At 39.8% G+C, this 23,671-nt stretch overlaps 1 protein-coding gene across 1 annotated transcript in view; it reads left to right on the top strand.

Annotated features, from left to right (window-relative positions):
- The window catches only part of GALNT9 (polypeptide N-acetylgalactosaminyltransferase 9), a 161,667-nt gene that overhangs the window by 27,647 nt on the left and 110,349 nt on the right, over window positions 1–23,671 (top strand). Inside the window, exon 2 of the mRNA XM_069794957.1 lies at window positions 3,769–3,949. Coding sequence (XP_069651058.1) covers window positions 3,769–3,949 — 181 coding nt within the window. The remainder of the gene's footprint in view (window positions 1–3,768; window positions 3,950–23,671) is intronic.

The following is a 23,671-nucleotide window of genomic DNA, read 5'->3' as shown; positions in this document are numbered from 1 at the left end:
CTAACTGCAACACAACTCTTGAAGAATTTTAGTCATGTCTCAACAGAAACTATGACTGTCTCATTCTCCACTTTTCTTACAGAAAATTGTTTCATTAGAAAATTCAAGTAGTCCTTCTTAAATACCCCAGATATCATGATATCACATTTTTTGCTTACCGCTTTCTCCTTTGCATGACCCAGTTGGAGACATGACTATATCAGTTCCTAATTCTTAACCTCCCTTGTGCTAGTTTCTCCCTGTCCCTGCAGAATGCAGAACTATACCAGCTGCAGGTTGATCACTTGATGCTCTCCCAGTTGCTTTATGATGCTTGCTGCAAACAAGAATGGAAGGTTCTCAGACATTTTTGAACCAGGTTTAGTGGAAGAAAGATTCATAAGGTACATTTCTACAAAGAAATGTGAGCAGTAAAGAAAATTAGTTTGTTATGTATGAATAAATCTGTTCAGTTTTTAGGAGCAAGAATACTGTTTTTCAAGAGATCACGTTGGGCTAATGTTAATCATTCAGAGTAGGAACGCTTGGTGTGTTTGTATATTAATAGCAAACTGCAGGCATCACAGTATTTGTAATAATTAAGATAGAACCAGTGAGGACTGCACTAGATAATGACAACCAGTGTCCAAAGTCCTATCCAGATTCAGCACACCCAGCTGTGTCTCTTAGTAAGTAACAATTCAACACAGTGCTATGGTTTGGATTTGTCTCTGAGTGAATTGCTACTGGTATAAGTCAGCAGGAAGTTTTGGCTCTTGAGCTAGATCCTATTGGCCAGAAGTGTGGACAGCAGAGACACAACTCTGTTTTTCCATTTACCTGAAAATGCAGCTGGACAGAGATTCATGTGGCCAGCCTAAGATGACAAGAAAGGCTCTTACCCCCCTCTACTTCTGCACAGAGGAGCATGGCTAAGACAAGTATGCTAAAACTTTGTAAATGCTTCTGCACATACCTGAAGACAGTTTCATGAATTCAAGAATAATATGAGACATGAATGAAAAGTATATAGGTATTTGAAATAATTATAATAATCTTTGGAAACCTTTAGCTCATTTTTTTTGAAGTTGTTGCATTAGGTCCAAATTCTCTAGGATTTAGTGGCTTGTGCTGGTAACTCCTTGTGGTTTTTTTGTTTGGTTTTTTTTTAGCAGAATGTTGGTGAGCAGGAATAGGTGCTCTGCCATCCTGCTGGGGCTCAACTCAGTCCAGCTGAACTGATTTCTTGCATTTTCCTTGTACAGGTTGAGACAGGACATGAGTACTTTCCTATTTATCTTCTGGGTTAGTTCCATACCTTACTGAAGGAAAACATGTTTGGGAGAGGAAGACAACATAGCTGTCCTGCAGGAAGAATATAGTCATTAAACAGTGGGAAGGCTCCGTTTTGCATTACCAAATGTTGGAGGATAAGTCATCAAAGGTGGTCCAAGATCCTAGTTTGGCAGTTGTGACTGACTGAAGAAGAGAGTTGTCTACTGATACCACGTTCCCTTGCCTTGAGCATACCTTTCATTTTTCCTAGCATTTTGTTTCACTTACAGCTTTGAAGAAGTTCATTATTGATGAAGCATCAGTATCAATCCCAGTAGCTCGGTGCTTTGGTCTTTTCTCTCTGTGTTCCAGTAATACAATACCCTAGAAAAAGATGCTGTTTTGAAGCTTCATCTTTCTACTTTCCCCTCATGGGTGCATGACCTGTGGGGTTTCTGCTCGTGCCTCTCTGCCTCTGTTCAATCTCCCTTGCTAGTGAGACCTCGAATTCACCTCCCCCACACACCTATAATGAGACCATGGCTGTATGAACCTCTTGTTTTCCCTTCTTTTCAACAACTGACTAGGCTTGAATGCTTGGAGCTGTCTGAATTTTTTAAAAGCTTGGCCATGCCAAGGATGTTTTTCTGTAGGGTGTCCTTTTTTTCTACTTCTGCCCTCCCCCCTCCTGCTAAGACTCATGATTCACTCTGAGACAGTTGAGCATTTCAGTGCATGAAGATGAGGAACATGAAGAAGACATCAAAGACACAAACACCAGTAAGGTCTGTCCTGACTTGTGATCACTGATTGCAGTATGAGGTATGTATTTTTGTAGGCAATGTCTGAAATTCAGTACCAAAATTCACGAGTACTGCAGGTACTCAGTCTTTTTATGTTCAGACAGACTGTATGTAGTATTGCACTGAAACTTAGCGTAGTATTTTCTCATAAGCACTACAGTAGAAAATGCTAACTGTACTCTTTCAGACTGCTAACAAACCATTGTCTCTCTCTCCTGTCCTGTAATTAAGCAGAGGTGATGATGGAGCTATAACAAGTGAGGACAGTGTTAGCAATGAGATGCAAGAGACATTCCTTCATGAGGGATTCAGCTGTCCCAGACCTTACTGTGACTTGTCCCAGCTTTGTATTTGCCTTGTGTGTTTGTTACTAGCAAATGCTGACAGTTTCTTTCTGTCTTTCTCTTTACTTGTTTAGTTGAAATAATGACATTTTCCTCTTGAAAAATTCTTAATTTGAAAAATGTTGAGCAGGTCAAACTGTAATTTTGTTCTGTGTTGTAAATGATTGGGAGGATATTTGCACATTTCTGTATGGTATCCCCAAGACTATTATAAATAGATTTTTCGCTTATAGTGACTTGTTCATAATGAGCCTTTTGGAAAGGAAAGCTTTGACATTAAACACAGGATATTTGAGGAGCTTATTTATAAGAATTCAGCACCAAGTTAAATGCCTGTTGCCATGGAAGAGGTTCTTGGCGATGTGATCATATGGGCATTTTTTTCTGTCGGTTTAGTTTTGGTTTACATGTATTTTTGATTTGATTGGTAACATACCAGTGAATGAAACCTATAAATGCATTGTTGACTGGCTAATATCTCAGCAAAAAACCAAGTGGGGCTAATCCTTCTAGCTCAAGTGCATCCAAACTTTCTAATCCTACAAGCTGTAGAGAGCTGAGTATCTTACATAATATACGTACTTCGTTCATAAGAGATATGAAGGACAGAGGAAATCTGGAGTAATTCCCATGTAAAGATGGTGTCGGCTCCCTAATAGTTTTAGCATATATTTGCGGGAACAGGCTGGGCAAGGTGTGCAGTTGAGTCCAAATCACCTATCTATTGACTGACATAGGGAAATTAGATTTACCCTGTACTTCCTACTCGGCAGCAGCTGGTGACCAGTGTCATAGCTGTATTCCCAGTATGGGAACCAAACCTGAACCACTCAAGAGCTGCAGGTGGTCTTAGAGCCACAGAGCAGATGCCTCAGCTCCAACACTTATTCCAGAACTGACATTAATAAGGAGTTAAACTGGCGGATCTACACGTGGTAGAAATTCGACATATCTCCCTTAAAATGAATGGAACTATAATGGGCTATATTGGGAAAGGGTCTGGCCTCCAGTTCTTATGAGGAAAATTTATCTTAATTATCTTAAGGACAATTAGGCATTTTGGAATGTTTAGAAACAAGATTCCCATTTCCAGGGATTTAAACAGGAAAAAGGAGAAATTGTGAAAGCTGCTAATTGATTCTTTATAGTTCGCTCACTAGTAATTATGCACTGATACTACAAGATGTGTTGATATGGACTCTGGTTTGAAAAGCTGAGGATAATTTCTACAGAGCCATGAGGGTTTCAGAGCTGAGTTTCATGGGAGTTCAGATCTTGTTTATCTAAAAACATTCTGTGGTCACAGAAGAGGTTAGATCCATTTCCTTTATATTAATATTTTCATTTTTTTTGTCTTTATCATTTAGGTCTGGCAAAGCCCATGGGATTAGTTGAAGGTCCAGGAGGCTTGGGCCAGGGGGGAATGGCTGCTACCCTGAGAGACGACAGCCATGAATCAGAGACTAAGTATGAAGAATATGGTTACAATGCCCAACTCAGTGACAGGATATCACTGGACAGGTCCATCCCTGACTACAGACCAAAAAAGTAAGTTGAATTTCACATTATTATTAAGAGTGATTGATGATTGTTCTGTTGACCCACGGTGGCATTCTTCTGTTCACATCCCTTCCTACTTAGAGTGTGACAACAGTCATACATGTACCTCTGAGTTTAGTGAAAATTAAAAAGACCAACTGCCATCTCAAGCATGAAGTGCCACATTAAATGCATAGCTAATTCTGTGAGTAACGCAATAATGTGCACATTCAAGGACTCAGATCAAAAGCTACATCAGGATATTGGTGATCATTGGGTTTTGGTTCACTTAGAAAAAGCCAGGCAGTGCCAGCTGAGCCCACCATCAGAGGTGAGAGCCTTAGTTTGTGCTTCTTATAGTCATGTGCAATGGAAGGTCGGGCAGTGACAACAAGCACTTTGTAGTCACTGGTCACTAAAAAAACCCCATCGAATCAATAGCCTTTTCTTTAATTGTATTTGATGTTGTTAGAATTGTTTAGTCAGGGTTTACAATGTGCTGAAACATAGACTAAGTGTAATCCACTGGGGTCCTGTAATTGCAATAAGATTTTTTTTTGTTTGCTTGGAATGTGTGTTTATTTTTATTCTAGTGTTATAGTCTTCACATGCCTGTGCTATGTTTGACATTGCAATTATATGTTTAATATTTGTACTGATTTATTATATTTTGTATTAAATGTCTTTCCAATCTTTCATATTTATGGAGTTATGTATCTTCCAGATGAGACATCCGCACTGTCATCCTACGAATGACAATCAGTAATGTCTTAATGCAGAGGAGATCAGCAGCAATGCCTAGTTACTCTCAGGAGACAGAATTGAAAAGAATACTTAATTAATTTCTAATAATAATCTTCTGTTTTAGAAGACCCACTGGGGCTACTAGGCAGAACTGAAAGTTAAATAAAAAAGTATCTTATTAAGTGGCGAGAAAAGTTTAGCCAAGCAAAACAGCTGTGGTCTGTGAGTAGATTGCAATTGAATTAGGATTTTAGGCAGTTTAAGCTGCCAAAACCAAAATCCAGCAAAACAAAACTTCAGCTTAACTACAAATTTCATTAGCTGTGTTACATAGTAATCTAATCTCAGAAGTATTGACTCAGCATTTGTTTTCTCAGACACTTGCTATGCAAAAGAAAACCTAGATAAAAGAAGTGGCAAAGAGAAAAAAATCTACTGCTTTGATATCACATTTGATGCAAGTATACTGACTTGTCTAATGGTCTCATCTTTCCATCTCTCTTGATGTATCATAAAAATCCATCATGGAATTATTCTGGGGAAAAAGTAGTCTGTAGTTAGGCAAATATTGGAGTTGTGCGTCAGAGCTGGTCCAAAGACCCTTAAAATCAGTGTGATTTTTTTTCAAATGGAAGTCGGTGAGGTTTGACCTGGCCTGTTGTTAGCTGCTGTGGTCAGGTGGGTAATAAATGAGAATGCTCTACTAGGAAATACAAAAGTGAAGGTCGCAGAGCTTGAATCTAGCTCAGCAGCTGTCAGAAGCATGAGAGCATTTGCAATGCAGTGATGTTTCACTTCAGATTATACTCTTCCACAGTTTTACTTGCAAGCTTTCATGAGTCATTCAGATAAGCTTTTTGACGTGCTCATTTTGGGAATCTCATAAGGCCATGCTGCATGATTAACTGTCTGAGTTACTGGGAGAACTGCCTTCCTTGTGGTGTTTTGACACTTTTGAGGTGGTTCTAGTTAGCTCTGGATGCTGGAAACACTTGTCACTAGATACTTACAAGTCACAGGAAAACCCTTCAGGTTGAATTTGCTATGAAAAATGAGTGAAAGTTTAGAGAAGGTAGAAGCTTTTATTATATGAAGAGTTTTATCCACTTGTACCAAAGGAACTTTGGCTGCCATTTGGTTGCCATTTTCTATTAGAAATTTCTGCTGTCCCCATGAGCAGCATTTTTTGTCTCTGACCCCTTCAAATGCATAGCTACTCCTACACAGTCTCTCTTGGGAGCTCTCACTCTAATGCTGAGAGGCAGTTTTCACTCCCTACCCTATCAACATCTTCTTATCCACCATGTAGTACCACATATGCTCACCTAACAGCTAATAGTTGTGCATCATAGCCATAAGGCAAAGGTGAACCTGACTTTCTGTTTGGTTTAGACACTCTGCTCTAATTATATATTGGAGAGAACTAAACCTCCAGATCTTTGAGACAGGCTTTGGGAAAACCACTCTTGTTTTGTCCAACTTTGTATGCTGACTTGCCCAGTGGTCTCATCTCTCTGTCTCTTGATAATAGCTCTCATTGCTGAACCCTTCTCAGTCTGCTTGTGATTTATATTCATGTCATTCCAAGAACTTTTCATTTTTAAAAAGAGAGGACTTTTCATTTTTAAATTGAGAAGAAAGGTAGAATTAATGTCCAAGGCCATGTGCAAAGTCCATGGTCAATCTGTGAATAAAAAACACTTATCTGGATTCACATTCCCAAAGTATTAAACCATGCTTTCTCCCCATTCTGGCTTCCATTTAAAATGTTCAGATCTACATATTTGCACACACCAGTAGGTATTAAAGATATGAACTAGGAGAATTTATACCTAAGTCTGAATTGCATAGACACAACTTATGAAAGTAAACATGATTTCACTATGCAAATGTGGGACTTGTAATATTCCAGGCTTAGTCTTCTTTTAAAAGCAATTTGATCAGAAATATTATCTTGTAGTTCATTTTATCTTTTAAGTCCCCTCTTATTGTTGTGCAGTACCTTATTCTGGTAGAATAAGCCTTTTGTTCCATCTGCTAGCATAGCTTCAGTAAACATTCAGCAGTTTAATTGTGTTTCAGGAGGTATTTTCATCCCCACCCAGCAAATTAAAAAAAATATGTTACACTGAAGAGGTGTACAGTCAGACAGCATGACCATGAAGGCTTCTAAATTGGAATCACCTTCATGTCCTTCCACTGCAGTAAAGTCTGCAAGCCTCGGTGGGTAGTCCTGCTCTCAAGATGCTTTTCCCATACACTCACACTGTGTTCTGCTTTCCTACCTGCTGTTGCCAGTGCAGATATTCCTTTTAACTCAGAAGCCTTTTCCTTAAGATAGAAACTGCTAACTCGGTACAGGAGACAACAGCAGATTTTCGGCATGTTGTGTTTGTGTGCCAAATCAAAGCAATGACAGTAAATAGCTTGCTTGCGATTATAATTCACACAATAATTACAAAATTATAGTCTGATCATAACGTGGTGTAATAAATATGTGTCAGCTTTTTCTTCTCTGATATTGCACCTCCCACAGCTTGAATGCTTGCCCTGTCTCTGTGTAGAAAGCAGACAACCTTGGGGAAACAGTTAAAAAACATACTGTGAATTGATATTTCAAGCTATGTTTAGTTTCAAGAGACTTGTAGTATAAAGAAGTTGTAATTTTGTTTTATAAAACAACGCAAAGCCTCCCCAACAATTTTTAGGTTTATTCAGTGTGACCTTGCACACTATTTTAATTTCTTGTTGGATTTCACCTAGATGAAATGGACTTATTTTAAAGTTGTGCTGATTATCTTTCTATAATGTACTATATGTCTTAGTGGTCACTTTTGCCTCGAAGCAGCTGAGTACAGTGCAGCTGAGTCCTCTGAGAAGATGCAAGGACTGAGCAGTGGGAATGAAATGCATTTCAGTTCAACGTCAGGCAGAATACTCAGGATTTATTAGGGTTGGTTGAGTATTTAGAAATGTTCAGTTAATCATCCTAGTATTGGACTGACCTGAGATTTTGCTTCATGTACTCAGTGGAAAGTGGTCAATATCTTGTTGTCTGTTAAAATACATGAAAATAACTCTAAAATAGTGGTCTGGTTAGTACTGACTGTTACTAACTATCTAAATTCTAGACTAAATTTTTTAGTGTGTGTGAAATCTACATTAATACCAAAAGAATTTTGGAAGGATTATTTTTGTTACAGGGAAGTTCATAATGCTTGTTATGGAATTGTTTTCATCCCCTGTCATACAGGCACATACTGAACTTGAGAAACATTTCTCAAGTTAAGGGCAAGCCACAAGAAGGGGCAAGGAAAGTAGCACAGGTCTCTGCATGTCCCTGCTGCAGCCCCATCTTTGCTCCCCAGTGTGCTGAAGTTTTTCAAGGGCTATACCACTGTGGAAAATATGTTGTGGAGAGCTCAGGATATTTAGTGTCCCCATCTCTCTTCCCAGTAGTAAAGTATTAGCAGGACTTTCTAGCCCTCACTAACATACCCTATTTCCTCTGTGCAATGGAAGAAAGAGAAGCTTCTCTTGTAAGGAACAGGTTATTTTTCCCTTGGAAGCACATGGCTAAGCTAGAGCTTGCTCTGTGGTTCTCTGGGAAAAATGTTATTTAATGGTGAAATATTATTGGATTAATTTCCATTTATGTTCTTCCATATTCAAAATGAGTGTTGTGATCACATAAAACTGAGTACTTAGTGGAGATAAATCCAATGCTGGCCAATGACTCTTATGTATATGCGTGGGAAAGCATAAGCACATGTATTTGTATCAGTTATCTCTACCAGTATGTGTAGATGTAGAATAGTCTTGAATCCTACCCATGGGAATGCCGTGAAATCTGCGGGGCTGTGTGCGCGCCTTTCTTACCATAATGTTAAAGGGCCAATGTTTGACTGAATAGTCAAAAATAGATCTAGAGCAACACAGCTGAGATTTTGATATAGATCCTGCACTTTTAACAGAAGTGCCCAGAATCAGCCACCTAAACCCCTGCGTAGTCATTTGTCTTCAAGCAGCTTAATTTGTTAGGGGTACTGAGAGTAGGGAAGGAGAACAGGTTTAGCTGGGACTTGCTGGTATTGCTACAATAGGCTTCAGGAATGGCAGTGGCCATCCATCTGCCCTTTTGGGGGAGTAACAGCCTTCACTGCTGCCAGCGGTAGCACAAAATGTAAGTCTCTGCTCCGGTAACAAAGGATCAGACTCAATGCTTCCCAATCATGCATGAAGACAGAGGTGCTACAGCCCCATATGACAGTAGATTTTGACTTTATCAAAGATGAAGAATGCAGAAAAAGTCAAAACCTTAGGGAATTTAATTTGAAGGTGGGAGGAAAGGCCCCCAAACTTACAAAAGCTGTTTGTTTTACAGTGTGGCATCCTGGAAAATTGGGAAGTGTCAACTAACCAGATGCTTTCGAACGTAAGCATCGTCTCTCAGGATAACATCAATTCCCCTGTTCTTTCTGGTGCACAGGCTGGATCGCAAGGGGTTGAATTAAACAGGTTGAACACCTGTAAATCTGGTGTTTTCTAACTTTCTATCACTTGACTTTGCAACTTAAATAACTTCTGGGGTTTCTTTACATGCAGGACACGTCCACACATGCGCTTGTCAAAACCACTTGCTGTGATGCATTATGCATACTTTTGAGAAAAGTTAATATGATCCCAGAACTTCCATAACGGCTAAATTGGCTTTTACAAGAAATTGTTGCCGCTTGGTGAAGACCTTTAATTTAACTGATCTTTTTTGTGCAACTTGATGCCGAGTTCATTGTAGCAGTTCAGTGATAACAATAATACTAATATATGGATTCAGTCTGCTGGGTCTATCAGCCAAAGAAGATATTTCTTTGTGTTATGGTCATGGATGTTTGTACTGAGAAAATTCAGCCCTAAAGAACAAACTTATTAATGCTGAGGCAACTCAAGTCTTCAGCCATAAAAAGCAGAGGAATCTAGGTCTGGAGGAAATTACTTTCATTTATTCAGTTCTTTTATAGAAGCGAGCATTTTTGTTGCTTGCTATAGACATTTCACAATAGCAAAGGAATTGCATCTCTAGGGCTCTGAAGTGTAATTAATGGTTCATTCCACGCTATACGTAAGGAAAAGCTTTTTTAATTACCTATCAAAAAGGATTCTGGAATTGATCAAACAATGCTATCAAGGGGGCAGACTTGGTAAATAGACCTCTGATTTGTTCATTCAAGGGTTTAATAACAGTAGCTAGTATGAGGCCAGTAGCTAGGAAACAGCCTTTCTGTAAGAGATTGTCCTTCAGTAGCTGGTGAGCTCAAGCCTTTTGAGAACGCAGCATGCTCACCTTTAATTTTGACCCTTTCTTTTGGTGGTAGAACTCTGCGGACTCACGGTGATATTTGAGCCATCAGTCAGCAGCTCTCTCGAGCCAAATCATGTGTGTGTTTGCAAGTTCTCTGTCGTGAGAGGAGGATCAGTGGTCTGGTACAACAGCCCCTGCCCGAGGCTGTCGGAGCGGGCAGCTCCTCTGCCCGTCTGTGTTGGATGTCCCTGCAGGAGCAGGGCAGGAAGGCAGATGGCTTTCAAAGAGCATCAGCTTTTGGATCAGTGGATTGGAGAGGGCTAGACCTGGTATTATTTGATTTTCTCCACCTCTGCAGCTTGCTCTGCCTCATGACCCACTTTTCAAATCCTCTGGGGACACTGGGTATTCTTTGCACTGCTTAGAAAAATGACACAAGAATCTCCAAATTAAAACAGACCCTTAGGATTCTTCCCAGGTTAACCAGAGTGCAACGTAATGGGCCCCTTTGCAAGGAATATTTGAACTGGAACAGATCCAGAGCTTTTCAGGAATCAGAATTTCTGATGAGCAGAAAATGACAACAGAAAAAAAAACACCTAAAAATATTTTTTGTCAGGCTGAACATCTTCTGTGAAATTATTATTTAAACAAAATGTGTAGACCAATGAAACATTTAGTTTCCCATGAAAACATTAGTTTCAAAATAATGAATTTTCTATCACTAGCTTCTACCAATACTTTCAGATTAATGTCAGGTCGCAGTAAAGCAAAACATTAGTTAAAATTAAGCATTTCCTTTTTTTCAGCTGACAGTTTTTCACAATCGCAGTACAGACACAACATTTTGATTTCAGTTAAGCTTATTTTTTAATAGGAAACTTTTTGACTTTTTTTTTTTTTTGCACCCACTCTCAATAAATTTAAAAAAAAACATGCTAAAATTCTGAAAACCCCATTTTGGCCACTCTGCACATATGACATCAGTTGAAGCAGAGGGAAGGAAAAACAGAGACAGAAAATGAAGCAGACAGAATTACCTCTGGGCAACAGATTGAGATTGTTTATTGGAGGGAAATTGAGTAAGAGATGAAACCAACTGAAGAGTTTTAATTAGATCCCAAATCAATGTCCAGATGTGGATTTTGAACAGTGCAAAGGGGGCATGTGTGTACATGTGCTCTGGGACTTTATATAGATCTCAACCAGCTTTGCCAAGTTACACAGGCTGGACGTTTCCCTCGGGTTGTGAATCCCCTACAAATAGCACAGGCGCCTTTGCGCACACATTATCTGTATGCACAATTGACGATACAGCTTCATAGAGACGTACCCAAGTTTGAGCTGACTTTCTGTCTTGCCCAAGAGCAGAAGGAACTTGTGTGGACTGAGTAAATCCCCGTGCTGCTTCCTCTGCGGAGAGCTGGGCTCTGACCAGCTACTGTACAGTGTTTAGTGTTGTAATTCTGACTCAGTTCATTTGGGATATCAGTTGACAACCTAAATTTGCTCATACTGCTGCCTCTGGGCCAGTTGTGCTTATTTGTGTATCCCTGTGTATGCCAAAGGCTTATCACTGCAGTTTGGGAAGCATTTCGTATTTGGCTGTAAAGGGCTCAGACTGGAACTGTGTAAAGCCCTCAAAGGAGGGGAAAAATCACCTGCTCCTTTGGCTGGGAAAGGAAATTCCCTGTGAATCATAGGTACCGCCAGCCAGCCCCTGGCTTTATACCCAGTGCTTTTTATTCGTACTGTACCTCTGTAGTTGTCACTGAGACCTGTGGTCGTGACTTGATTCTGTTTATGAAGGCACTGCAGGTCTTCTCCCAACCTCTGCTGGAGCTCTGCTTGCTTTGCATAAATAATGATATATTAATTGGAATGTGGGTTCAAACCTTTGTCTCCAAAATCCCAGGTCACCGTTAAGTTTTTGAATATTTAATTAGTTATACAATGTTAAATTGCTCCAATGAGAAGGCTAGCTGAGGAACAGATTAACACTGTGACCATGTTTCCCAATAATAATAAAAAAAATTATTAAGAAATTTCCCAACTACTTTTTCAGGCCATCATCAGGAAGGTTCTCAAACTGCTTTTGTTTGATCAACAGCAGTAGGGCATGGCCATGAAGTAGGACCATGAGACTGCCCAGGTTGCACTGCAGTAATCCTCTGCCTTCTGCTTTGTTGTGCATAAGCATTGGTGACTCCAAAGGGTTTGGGCAGACAGTACCAAGGTTTTTGGCAGGACATGGCTCCTAAGCAGAAACTCCCCGTGAGCCAGACTCCATGCTGTCTGCATAGTAGCAGTGCTGGACACATGGCGATATCTCACAGTTATTTCTGATCTTTGATAGAAGTTTTCTCTGGCTTTTCCCATTAGATATGTTATTGATTCCCTTTTGTTTAGTGCTAGCTAGGCTTTCCAATTAAGTACTGACTTTAATTATACCACAAAGCGTATAACATAGATCTTGATTATTAACACAGGCACACAGGGTAATGAAAGGAGGACCAGCAAGGCTAAATTAAAAAGAATCATAAAAATGAACAACCTTCTCTAAAAACCCACCTTACGTTCAAATGCGGTAACTTTCCTCTTGTTACATTTTTGCAGTGTCTTTGTGTATATTAATTGTTGAAGACAAATTCTGCATGACTGTCAGCACTAATAAATGTAGATTTAGTGGAGGCTGAATTTGATTAACTAGAGAGCATGAAAAATAACTGATTGCAATGTTGTGTTTAAATGCAGTAAGACTGGAAGCCATTCCCTGCAATTTGTCTGCGCCAGAACATACTCTTGAATACATGAATAGTTTACCTAAGGTGGGTTGCATAACATTGACTAAAAATTAGACATCTAATTTAAGGTGATCAACTTGGCTGCCTTTATAGTCAGTGGAGAAGACGACGACATGGTAGCATTGCTTAAGATGTATAGTGTGTAATGTCCTCTGGAGGTCTCTCCCTCAGGAACCTAGGACAGCCAGCTTAAATAGGATTTCAGGTGAATCCAGTCCAAAATGTTGAATGCTCCAAGGCATACAGAAACAAGAGGGAATTTCTGTATTAGCAATACATGTTGAAGAATGACCTGCCAGCATGGGCAGCCTGGGTAAGGTCCCCACCCAGCACCTGTGGAGGCAAAACTGTGGATGCAGCACCGTTTTCAGCTGGGAGAAAAAGAAAAGATGATCAAAAAGCTGTTTTGCATGCCTCAATTTTTCTTACAGATCATAAGACTAAATGTGTCTTGTGTGACCTGCACATTTCTAAGTGCCTTAAACATGATTGCTTTTTTTAAAAAAAAGTATGCTTTAGAGACTGTAGTAATTTTCTGAACTTGAAAAGAGAGCGCCACAATATTTTCATAAGCAGAAAGAGTATTTCCTCCTTAAAAAGAGCAATGGTGGGGTGCTGTCTTCAAATTGTGTATGCTATTCTTTCACAGGTAAATACGTATCTGTAATGCAGAAGCGCTACTGAGATCCAGCCATGACTTGCAGCTGTCTGCAGCTGTGTGTTGGCATTTTAAAGTTTCTTTTATTTCCCTCCCCTGGGCTCATGGCTGATTGTTGCCTGCTATCACTTCCAGGGACAAAAGGGTATTCCTGTAAATTTCTGAACTGTCATGTCATGTTACACTCCATGATACCACATTAGAGGATAAAAAGAAGTAACAGAACAAGTCAGGCAATGAATTCAGGGTGGTATTTCTTTTCCTTTTATGTTTCCTTACATGTTTCTCTTTTACACTACACCTGATATCCTTCTTACGGCTTTGAAGGAATTATTCTAATGGTTTGAGATGATGTTCCCCTTTTCTTTCTTAAAATATGCATGCAAATTTAGTTCTGCTCACAATGTGAGATATGTATTCTCTCCAAATGCCTTCCTGGTGTAACTTTAAAAATTAGCTAGTTTGGGTTCCTGTTGTATTTGGATAGGTTTCATAGTATAAGAAAGTCAAGGTTTCAGGTCAAATAACATCAAGGGTTTTTAGCTGTTGTTGTTTGTGTCTTTGCGATAAAAACATGAACAGGCCAAAATGTCAGACAATTTACTCTTCTGTCTGAAATAAAACTGAATTGTGAACTCCAAGTTGATGCAGTGTTTCATTTTAATAGTGTCAGTTCTTGCTTGTTTTGCCCGTGTCTCCTGTTTTGAGTGAATTTAGTGCTGATAAAAGTGAAAGACTCTTAAAACTATCCAGAGCCAGAAGTACCTGACAGTTACAGGCTAGCGCTGTAAGCTCCCTGTCTTGGTTAGCTTGATCCAGATTCTTTCCGAGGTTTTGTTTCTCTGAAACAGCACCTGCCAGTTAAGTTGTCTGATAGTTTTATGGTGTTGAAGTATGGGGCCTCTATTTTCTGTTCCTCCAGCTTTCTGAAAAATTCTTCACTTCTGTTGTATTGCTTCTAAACCTTCTGCTGTGGTCTCAAAACCAAACCATAGTGAAACCTGGTCACCTTGCCGGGTGCAAATCCAGAGGAGGTCCAGGGACAGTTGCTTCCCATGCAGTCTGTGCACTGTTTTCTCTAAATTTCTACCAAACCAACTGGCTGTCTTAATAAGAAATCATTGCACAATTTTGGCCTGCATCCTTTTGGCCACAAGAAATCCTGCAGCAGCTGACTGTTCCCACCTGGAGACTTCTCTTGAAATATGGTGCAAGCCCTGAGGAGCAGGAGCCCCAGGCCTGTGCCTTGTTGGCTCCTTTGTAAAGCCAGCACCAGGCTGATCACTGTTGTCTAATTCTTGGTTGTTCAGGCACACTTAAATAACCCTTGTAAAGTGAGCATCATGCACTATGTGTTACTAAGCCTCAGAACTCCAAGGTGGTGAAAACCCCACTCTCTTCTGGGTATAGCAGGAGGAGCTCAGGGTGTAAACTGTGGTGTAAAACCAGATTCCTGATCTCTGTGGTTCTTGACGATTCTGTGCATTGAGAGGAATAGTCTTGTGAGCACTGAGGAAACTCAGCTGGGAAATTTCATTTTTCACACAGAACTTGTGATGGAGCTTTTAACTAGCTGAAGTATTGTACAAGCAGGGTCACTGGGGAAACGCACGGTGTGCTCTGTGTTTCTAGTATTATTTTTTTTCAGTGTGCAAGTAAATGCTGTGTCTTAGAAAGATGACTAGCCTAAGTCTATAATTCATGAATATTTGAAGCAAAGTTACTCTTTGCAAAGAAACTTGGTATGGGCTGCAATTTCTTAAGTTAAGAATCCTCTGTACGTTATTGTGACCACCTTTGGTGTACAGATTAGCATATACATGAAAATAATGCTTGGAAAATACTCCAAATCAGTGTTTCTTATCTCCCTTCCCCAGAAAGAAAGCTGGAAGGCCCTTGGTCAGCAGAAGGTTAACAGTAGTGACAGAAGAGGAGGCAACATTATTCCTTGTTTTCTGTAGAGAATTATGATCTAGATAATATATTGTGTAGGGATCACTTAAGCAATGACAATGGAGAACAGCAGAGCTGGCTACCCAGCACAAATACACATCTCCTTATGTGTCTGAATTCAACAGAGAAAATGGGGATAATTGTCACGCAGACATCAGGCAAAATCCAAATCCCCTTGGTCTAAGAAGTGCACATACAATTTTTGGTGGTGGTGGTGTGGCAGGATTTATCAGTGAGGCATTAGGCATCTTAAAATTACAGGAGATTTCATCTCTGTGTATTGTTTATGCGCAAAGCTTCTTGTTTCTCAGCTTCTAGAAACTAAGCCCTCCGGAGCTGCATTTTACCTGTGTGAGATGCCTTCAGGTTGTCAAATAGTTCCTTAATTAGTTTATTTTCTTCTTTGCTCCAAGGGATGAGTATATTATTTATTCTACGCTCCCAGATTTTTGTTAGTCTGCATTTATGTATTTTGTCTTCGGAATGACCTAGCACTGGGCTAGCCTCTAGGGTAGTATGAAACACACCTCTCTGGCATACGGTAGTTCAGACTTGACTAATGGTAGACTATTAATAGCAGCAATAATAATTAAAACAGTGCACTAAAATACCCTTGGGTGCTGTTGCTAAGTTAGACTGTACCCCTAAAATTCCAGAGGAAAAGGCATAAATTTTAGTTATTTCCATCCACAAAGTGAACAGTTGTCTCTTTCAGCAACTGGGGTAAGCTTTCATCCCCTCTGTGGATGTTCATTAGGACACAGTTCTCCCAGAGGGCCGTGGTGCAGTTTACATTAAACTCAAGATAAAAATGACATTGAAGCTTTGCTCTTGTATTTTCTACACTGCCTGAAAACAAATGCATGACCTACAGCTAGTTCATTGGCTTATTGCCTTGGTGTTATTAACCCACGTGTACCCAAGAGACAGGGAATTTGTGTTCTGTTTGCTCACAGAGGAGCAGTCGACTCCTTTGCCTGACAGATCTGGGAATCTCTGGAAGCAGTGGGGGGAAAGTTTTTCTAAGCACAGGTTTGAGCAAATAGTCTGGATGAAACAGGGTGAATGTGGCTGCCTGTAGATGAGGGATGAAGAAGGGCATGGTTGTGCACACAGCCTCAGTCTGCTGGGCAGACAGTTAATGGGAATAATCTGTTTCCCCAGTGCAGAGCACTCACTTCTAGGTTTCTTTCTGATGACAAATTAATTTCAATCTGCAAACACTGAGGAAGTGACTTCAAAATGTCTATGGGCAAGTAGGAAAAAACACCAGACAACATAAAGTGAAAAAGGAAATCGGTTCTCAGCAGGCAGACTGAGGCAAGAGCAGCGCATGAACGTTGAAGTGTGACAATGGCCATAGCTTCTCAGAGTCAGGAAGAGACTAGCGTGTGGCCTTGGCCCGCTCAAATTCACAATCATACTTAAGTACGTTGCCTGGTCTAGGATATGTGTCTCGTTTCTGTCAACCTGAGTGAAGAGTAAGCATATGCTGACCTGTTTTTCTGAAGTTGAAGTGTTTTGCTGCTATGAAGTGTGTGCCCTATATGTTAGCTTTTGTGCTAGACAGTAAATGTGGCTGGATTTTTAAAAAATGTTTTTATTTCTAAATGTAACCAAAATTAAATTAAAATGCAAGAGTTCCCTAAGAGCCCAAAATAATTAGAAGGTAAGAAGCTGTTGTTAACATTTAACTTCTAATTGCATGAAATGGTTGAATACTGTGCTATTCACCTCTAGCTAGCCTCTAATTTAAACAAAAGCTATAAAAGTGCAATTAGGCTCCAGTCCAATGAAGCACTTAAATATGTTCCTCGTTTTAAGAGTATGAGTGACCCCAGTGAAGTTCAGACATGCTTAACTGCTTTACTTGAATAGGAGATTTCATAAAGTAGCTATAATACACAAAGAACAATCCTGCAACTGTCACTGGGAAGGATGTAGAGAGGAGTAAAGTCCCATCTGCACTTCAGGACTTGACTGCTCTTGGGTTTTCACAAAGCTGGTTTTGCCCAGTAAATTATCCTGCAGAGTCCTGATCCAGAGTTCATTGAGGTCTTTGGACGCGCTCCATCATCTGTTGTTAAAGAGGCTTAGTTTGTCAGGCAGTTTCCTACCCCGTCTACCGAGGGAACTACATACGGCGCATGCACCTTCATTTGTCCTCTCTGCTTGACTCAGAGACATGCCTTTTTATAAAGATGCTGCTACTACCACCAGGCTCTCTGCTCAATCCCATATAAAGCATCTAAACATCATGGATTTAATACTCCCATTTTCAGTGCTAAATCAATGTTCTCTATGCATTTGTTCTTGGAACACTGCTCTATTTGAACCATAATTCTTCCCACATACCATAAACTTGGTCTGTTTTCACTCTGATAGAAATTGATCATTTAAAGCAAGAGGAAAACCCCTGTGACTTCTGTTCAAACACTTCAAGGCCATCGCTGGTTAGTCAAATCGGCTTCTGCATCACCTCAGCACACCAAGTGCTGTGATTACCAAGGAAGCATTACCTTTCCGGGCTACGACCAGCTTTGTAACTGCTGGGACAAGGCAAAATGAAGAGCTTCTAGTTACGGTTTTGGGAGGCAGTGAGGGGATAGGTTTACTCAGTTTTTTTACTCAGTTTACTCCATTTGGTTGTTTACTCCTCCAACTATCCTGTATTTGTACAGAGGTACAAAGAAACATTCTGCTGCATAACTGCATTTGACTAGAGATTAAAGCTGGTCTCCTGTGAAACACACTGGAGCCCATTACAGAAAGGATTGTTTGCCAAACATTGTTGTATGTCCTCCCGAGACCATAAAAAACATTGTTAGCTGAAGTAATAGTGGAAAATGATTGCTTTCCGCTATCCTCCTCCTTACTACCACACTGTAATGTCACAGCAAACCTGTAATGAAATCTGTGAAGAGCTCTGCAGCAGTTACCTTGAAAACTTTTTTATTGCCCTACATTTCTAGATAACACTGTGATACTCAGCCTCTGTCCTGCACAAACAGCATCAGCTGAGGGATTGAGATAGTGAAAATTAAACAAAAGTACCTTGAATTTTTAATATTAAATACTTGCAGTAAATTTTTTTAATAGTCAAGGATAACTTTCTGTATTTACATGTTATTATCTGAATAACAAATAGCTTCAAGGGTACAGCAAGCTGTTCTGTGCAAATGGAAAATTGTGAGTTTACTCTTATACATTATTTATTGAAAATTATTCCTTTGATTTCATCCACTCCACTATTTTTCCCTTACATCTGGCATAGACTTGGAGTACAATGGGAGAGACATTTCAGAGAAGGTGGTATCTTAAGATACATAGTTCACTTGTGGATATTTGGGCTGTTACCTTCTTACTCCCTGCAGACATGCTGGGGTTAATTCTTCCTTTGCCATAAAGGTCCTTTTTTGGGATCTTGATGCATCACCTTGAGTGGGAGAGTACTTCTTAATGGGAAATCTGCTAGAAATCACCGTTGGAAATGCAGCTAAATAGCTGACTTCACATTGCTAGCTGGAGAGCATGACCCTTGGTGGCAGGAACAAGAAGTGGTGCCACAAGGTAGCAGCCAATTTTGTGAATGCACCCTAGAAAACATTTTCTGGCTTCTTGAATGGCTCATTGTGAACCTTCCCTATTTGAAACATGAGATCTGGGTTTAGGCAAAGCACTGAGATGAGAGTATTTTCTCTCTCCTCCATAGACAGCATAGTTCCCAGAACTAAGTTTCAAAAAGTTGCACAAAAGGTAGTGTTTTCTGAATATATTTTGCTAGTAAGAACTTCGAATCAAAGCACTGCTATTGTGAATTGGCAAAATGCCTTTAGTTTTGTCTTTATTTAGTATCACTTCATTGGTTTCACTGATGTTTGTATTTCACTTAACTTCAAGTTCAAAGAGCTCTCCAGTCTCAAAGAAGAATTTTGCAAGACCATCTTTAAGTTTATTTTTTTTAAGACAACTCTTGTCTAGTTTTTACTTTTAAAGGATGCAAGCTAAAATTCCGATTGAAACAGGGACCAGGATCTTTCAGAAATCTTGAGAATCACTTGACAAATCTAAATAAGCCATTAGTGTTTAATCACCTAAAATTAGGCAAAATACGTGTCATTTGGAATTTAGCTGGGCTCTTCCTTAAATTTAAAGTGCAGCACCATTAAAAAGAAAGTCTCATGGGGGATACATTTTCTTTGGGGATTTTGAAAAGCATTTGAAAGCAGATTTCAGCTTCTCCATTAACTTCCAATCAGCCTAATGCTTTGTGATGCAGCATGCATACAGCCATAGGCAGATCTGAATGGGCACACTAGGGGATAGAGTGGAAATTTTTTACAGATGGTATTTCAAAACATATTAGTGACTCAAGTTAAGTTACCAAAAAAAGGCAAATACTTTTTACTACAGAATGATCTGAGCATGAGCTTTTAGCTATTTTTCATGTTAATAAAGGGGCTTGTTTTAAAAGTGATTGGAACTAGTTTTAGCATTTTTATATGTATAAATCAATACGACTGTTAGACATGATGGCATGTTTCTGGTATTATTTGCCTGAGGAAAGTCAGAAATAGCTCACTGAAATACAAGACCTCTTATTTTAAGTGACTGGCAGCTATTTTTGAAGAGTCTAATAATCTTAAATTTAAGGGTTAATATTCTTTACGGGTGGGGCCATCTTAATGCTGCATGTGTTAACAATGCATATATATTGTGCTATCAGTCACTGATTGATAGTTCTCAGGGCTTTCTACCATACACATAAAATAATTTGTCATAGGGATGGGAGGAATTAAGCCAAATATAGCAGCAGGTGTGATAAAACCCAAAAGATACAAACATGTGCTGGGTTTTTTGCACGGAGAAATTAGTCCTGGTTGTACTGGCCTGGAATTTAAAAAGAAAGGTAAAAGGACAAAAATGAATGTCTGATTCTCAGGAAGCACTTGTCCCATGTGTATTATTGCAACTTCGTCAGGAGCTATACCCTACCTGTGGAACTGCCCATGTCCCAGCTTGAAAGGGCGCTCTCCTTCATGGAAGTATTACAGGATGGAAATTCCTGTAAATTTGGTCTTTTCTGTAGGAAATAGGACAGAGAAGAGAGAGTCCAAAGGTATAAAAGACATTTATTTTAAAGACCCTGCTGCTGTTCTTCATTCTGCAAATCCTACAGGCATGAAGTCCGATTGTTCAGCCTGGGGATGTGGGGAATTTACCAGATGTGTGCTGGTAAACTCATGGCATATTGGAATCATTTGTTTCTGGCTGATACAAAAGGACACTTTTCCTTGATATAGGAAGTGTTTGAGATTAGCACAGAAACAAGGTTTTGGCCTGATTTCTTTCTGAAGAACATGGGTGACTTCTTTCTTAGACTTTTGGATGCAAAATAAAGAAAAATGTGTCAAGGGGGCATGCAAAAAAAGCTGCTGAGAATTCCCACAGTATGGAGCTGATTTAAGATCTCAGTTTATTATAATCCTGAAAATGACCATCGACATTACTGTGAACCAGAAAAGCTGGAGGACAGATTATTTTCGTTGACTTCCCCTGACTCCCCTTTAATATGAAGCACTGAAACACTGTGGGAGGAGGAACAGACACAGTTTGTCCTCAGGAACAGTTGAGGAGGTGTCTTTATTTTAATGAATATCTTCTTCAGGGATAACTGCTGAGAACATGCTGCATGGAGTGTGGCCAAGGGAGCAACTGAAGTCGGGTAGAAGTTATTCAGGGAAGCTGACCATTTCGAGACTGTAAAGTCCTTACAGAGGAGTGTTTTAGGTAACGCATACTGTGAAGATGATCTCTCGAGCAATAGAAAGGGCAGTCGGTTCTTCGGCATTACATACAGTTCTTGCAAAACTGCTGTTCAGTTTGTTCTTTCAAGAAGAATCAGGCAGTAGAGCTCAAAATTGGCTTTTGTTGCTTTGGCAAATAGTTTCTTTGCTGAGGACCCAAAAAACAGGTGGATACAGGAAGTCAGTGTTAATGCTGAATGTCCAAATACTGATGGGAGTGTTACAGTACTTGCAGAGGCGGAGGGAGAACTAGCCCAATTTTTTTAGCTGTCACTCAGGGCAGGAAATTCACCCACCAAATCCTTTGTTCATCAGTGTTGGTGTTTTTTTGGAGCTGCCTCGACTACCAAGCTTACAGCACCAACAAGAATTGCACTGTATCTTGTATCTGCACTTCCCCAAATAAATTCAGGAAAAAGGAGCAGGTGTTGATTTTTCTTCCATATGATAAATCAAAGTGGAGGCTGTTCCATAAAGCAACACAGACTGTGAAGAAATAACCGTGGTAAAAAGGTATCTTCTGGTATCATCATAGTTTCTAGGCTTTTTCTGAAAGCAACTGTCACTTCTCTTTTTAACTTAGTTGTAAATACAATGGGCTGCTTCTCTCAAGATACATAGACCATCAGTGTTCTGTACCACTGCTCCCTTGTTCACCGTTTTGAGTATTTATATTACATGATTCTTAGCAAATGCTGTCCTTGAGCTGCCAAACAGGAGGAGAAGGTAAGAGCAAGTCTTGAACTAAAAACTTTTCTGGTAGGGTTTTTTTTTTCCTTTTGGATAAGGCAGAAAAATCCATGCTTAATAGAAAGAGAATGTTTATGGCATAATACAGTCAACACCTTCTATTGAGAAGGAGAATTAATTAGGAAGGAGTTGGAGGCCTCTGCCTGACAGATTCATGATCCATGAAGCTAATCAGTTTTGTAGCCTGTCATTGTTTTTGCCGCAGACTGGTCAGCAGTTGAATCCCATGCTGGGGAAGGAAATGTTTGCAGCTTGTCACATTTTCACTGTTGTGCCAATGCGGAACAAGAATGGAATGCTGGTTTATTTCTGCATCTGAAAAGTTACTATTACATCTAGCACTAACTGCAAAGCCTCAGTGGTTTTCTGGTGAAAGAAATCAGGCATTGAACCAGCCACTAAATTTAGTGATTTATTTGTTGTAAATCATCTGCCTACAGAAGTCACAGCAGCATTTAGGTACTAAAAGGTAACCGTGTATGTAAGATTACTCTCAGCCTTTGGTTTAACTGCGTTCAAAACACACATTGACCTGGTGATTAAAAGTAGTATTTGTTAGCATCAATGAGCAAGGATTCGATAACCTTTTAAATATTTATCTTTGTCCTTGCATTGATCATGTACCCAATGAAGTGCTGTTACACCTCTTTCCCCTGCTGTGACTATAAAACATGAACCCAGACCATTCTGCGGCTTTCAAGGTATGGAGCATGCTGGGGCTTTTTTGTGCTAGAACTGCAGAGGAGGTTTCTTCATGCCCAGCAATTCCATCAAGTTTGTGAAGGAGACAAGCCCACAGTCATCTCCATCCCAGTGGTTCATTGGAAAAACATATCTTGTATTAAATACTTTAAAGATTCATGAAGAAGCTTTAATTTTGTTTGCATTTTTTCCTGAAGGGTAAAGCTGTCAGAAATCTCTAAATGCATGGCCTAATCCATTTCCAAACTCAGGATATTAAGGTCTGCAAGCAAAACTCATTTTTGGAGTTTAGCAAGTATGCAGACATGAGAGACAGCAGGTGAAAGAGAGTAGGAAAGATTTTTCTTGCCTTGGTAATGCACTGAACTACCTGCATGGCTGTACTGTCAGCCCTTCACAAAAAATAGTGCAACTCAAATGGACTGTAAGACCAGCTCTGATAAATAGAGGACTTCACAGGTTTCCATTGGATCAGATACAAATAGAATAAATATAGCTATCAAGGAATGAAGGTTCAGACAAAAGAAAATTTCCTTCCCTTTATTGCCTACAAGCTCACAGGGCTGCCATGAGCAGGCCTATGTGCAGCTGAGAAGCTTTTGTTTTCTCGTTGTCCCAGTTTCTAATCTGTAACCTTTTTTGTCTTAGTACATGATTTTTTTCAAAGGTTCTGGTCTGCCAACTGGAGAGCCTTACGTATTTTCTTATGCCTGCATAGACAGTGCTCACAATTGGACTCAGGGGGCTGGCTGGGAAATGTTCATTTAAGGAACCGGTTCAATGCAAGGGAAAGAATGAGTGAAAATCATCTTCAGAGTAGAGAAAAATGATCTGACATCCAGCTCTCTGTCACGTACAAAGGAAATACCTCTGGGTTGCCAGCCAAGCTCTGCAGTAGCCAATACAGAGCAAGAACACTCAAAGACTCTTCCCAAGACAACAGCAGAATGCCTCAGGTTTGATGCTTGGCATGTTGTACGAAGGTGCCTGAAGGGCTGTTTCACATATCAGGTC

The sequence above is a fragment of the Haliaeetus albicilla genome, chromosome 10 (assembly GCF_947461875.1).
Source record: "Haliaeetus albicilla chromosome 10, bHalAlb1.1, whole genome shotgun sequence".
Lineage (NCBI taxonomy): Eukaryota > Metazoa > Chordata > Aves > Accipitriformes > Accipitridae > Haliaeetus > Haliaeetus albicilla.
The sequence above is the reverse complement of the archived record's forward strand: the minus strand, read 5'-3'. Positions and strand labels throughout refer to the sequence as shown.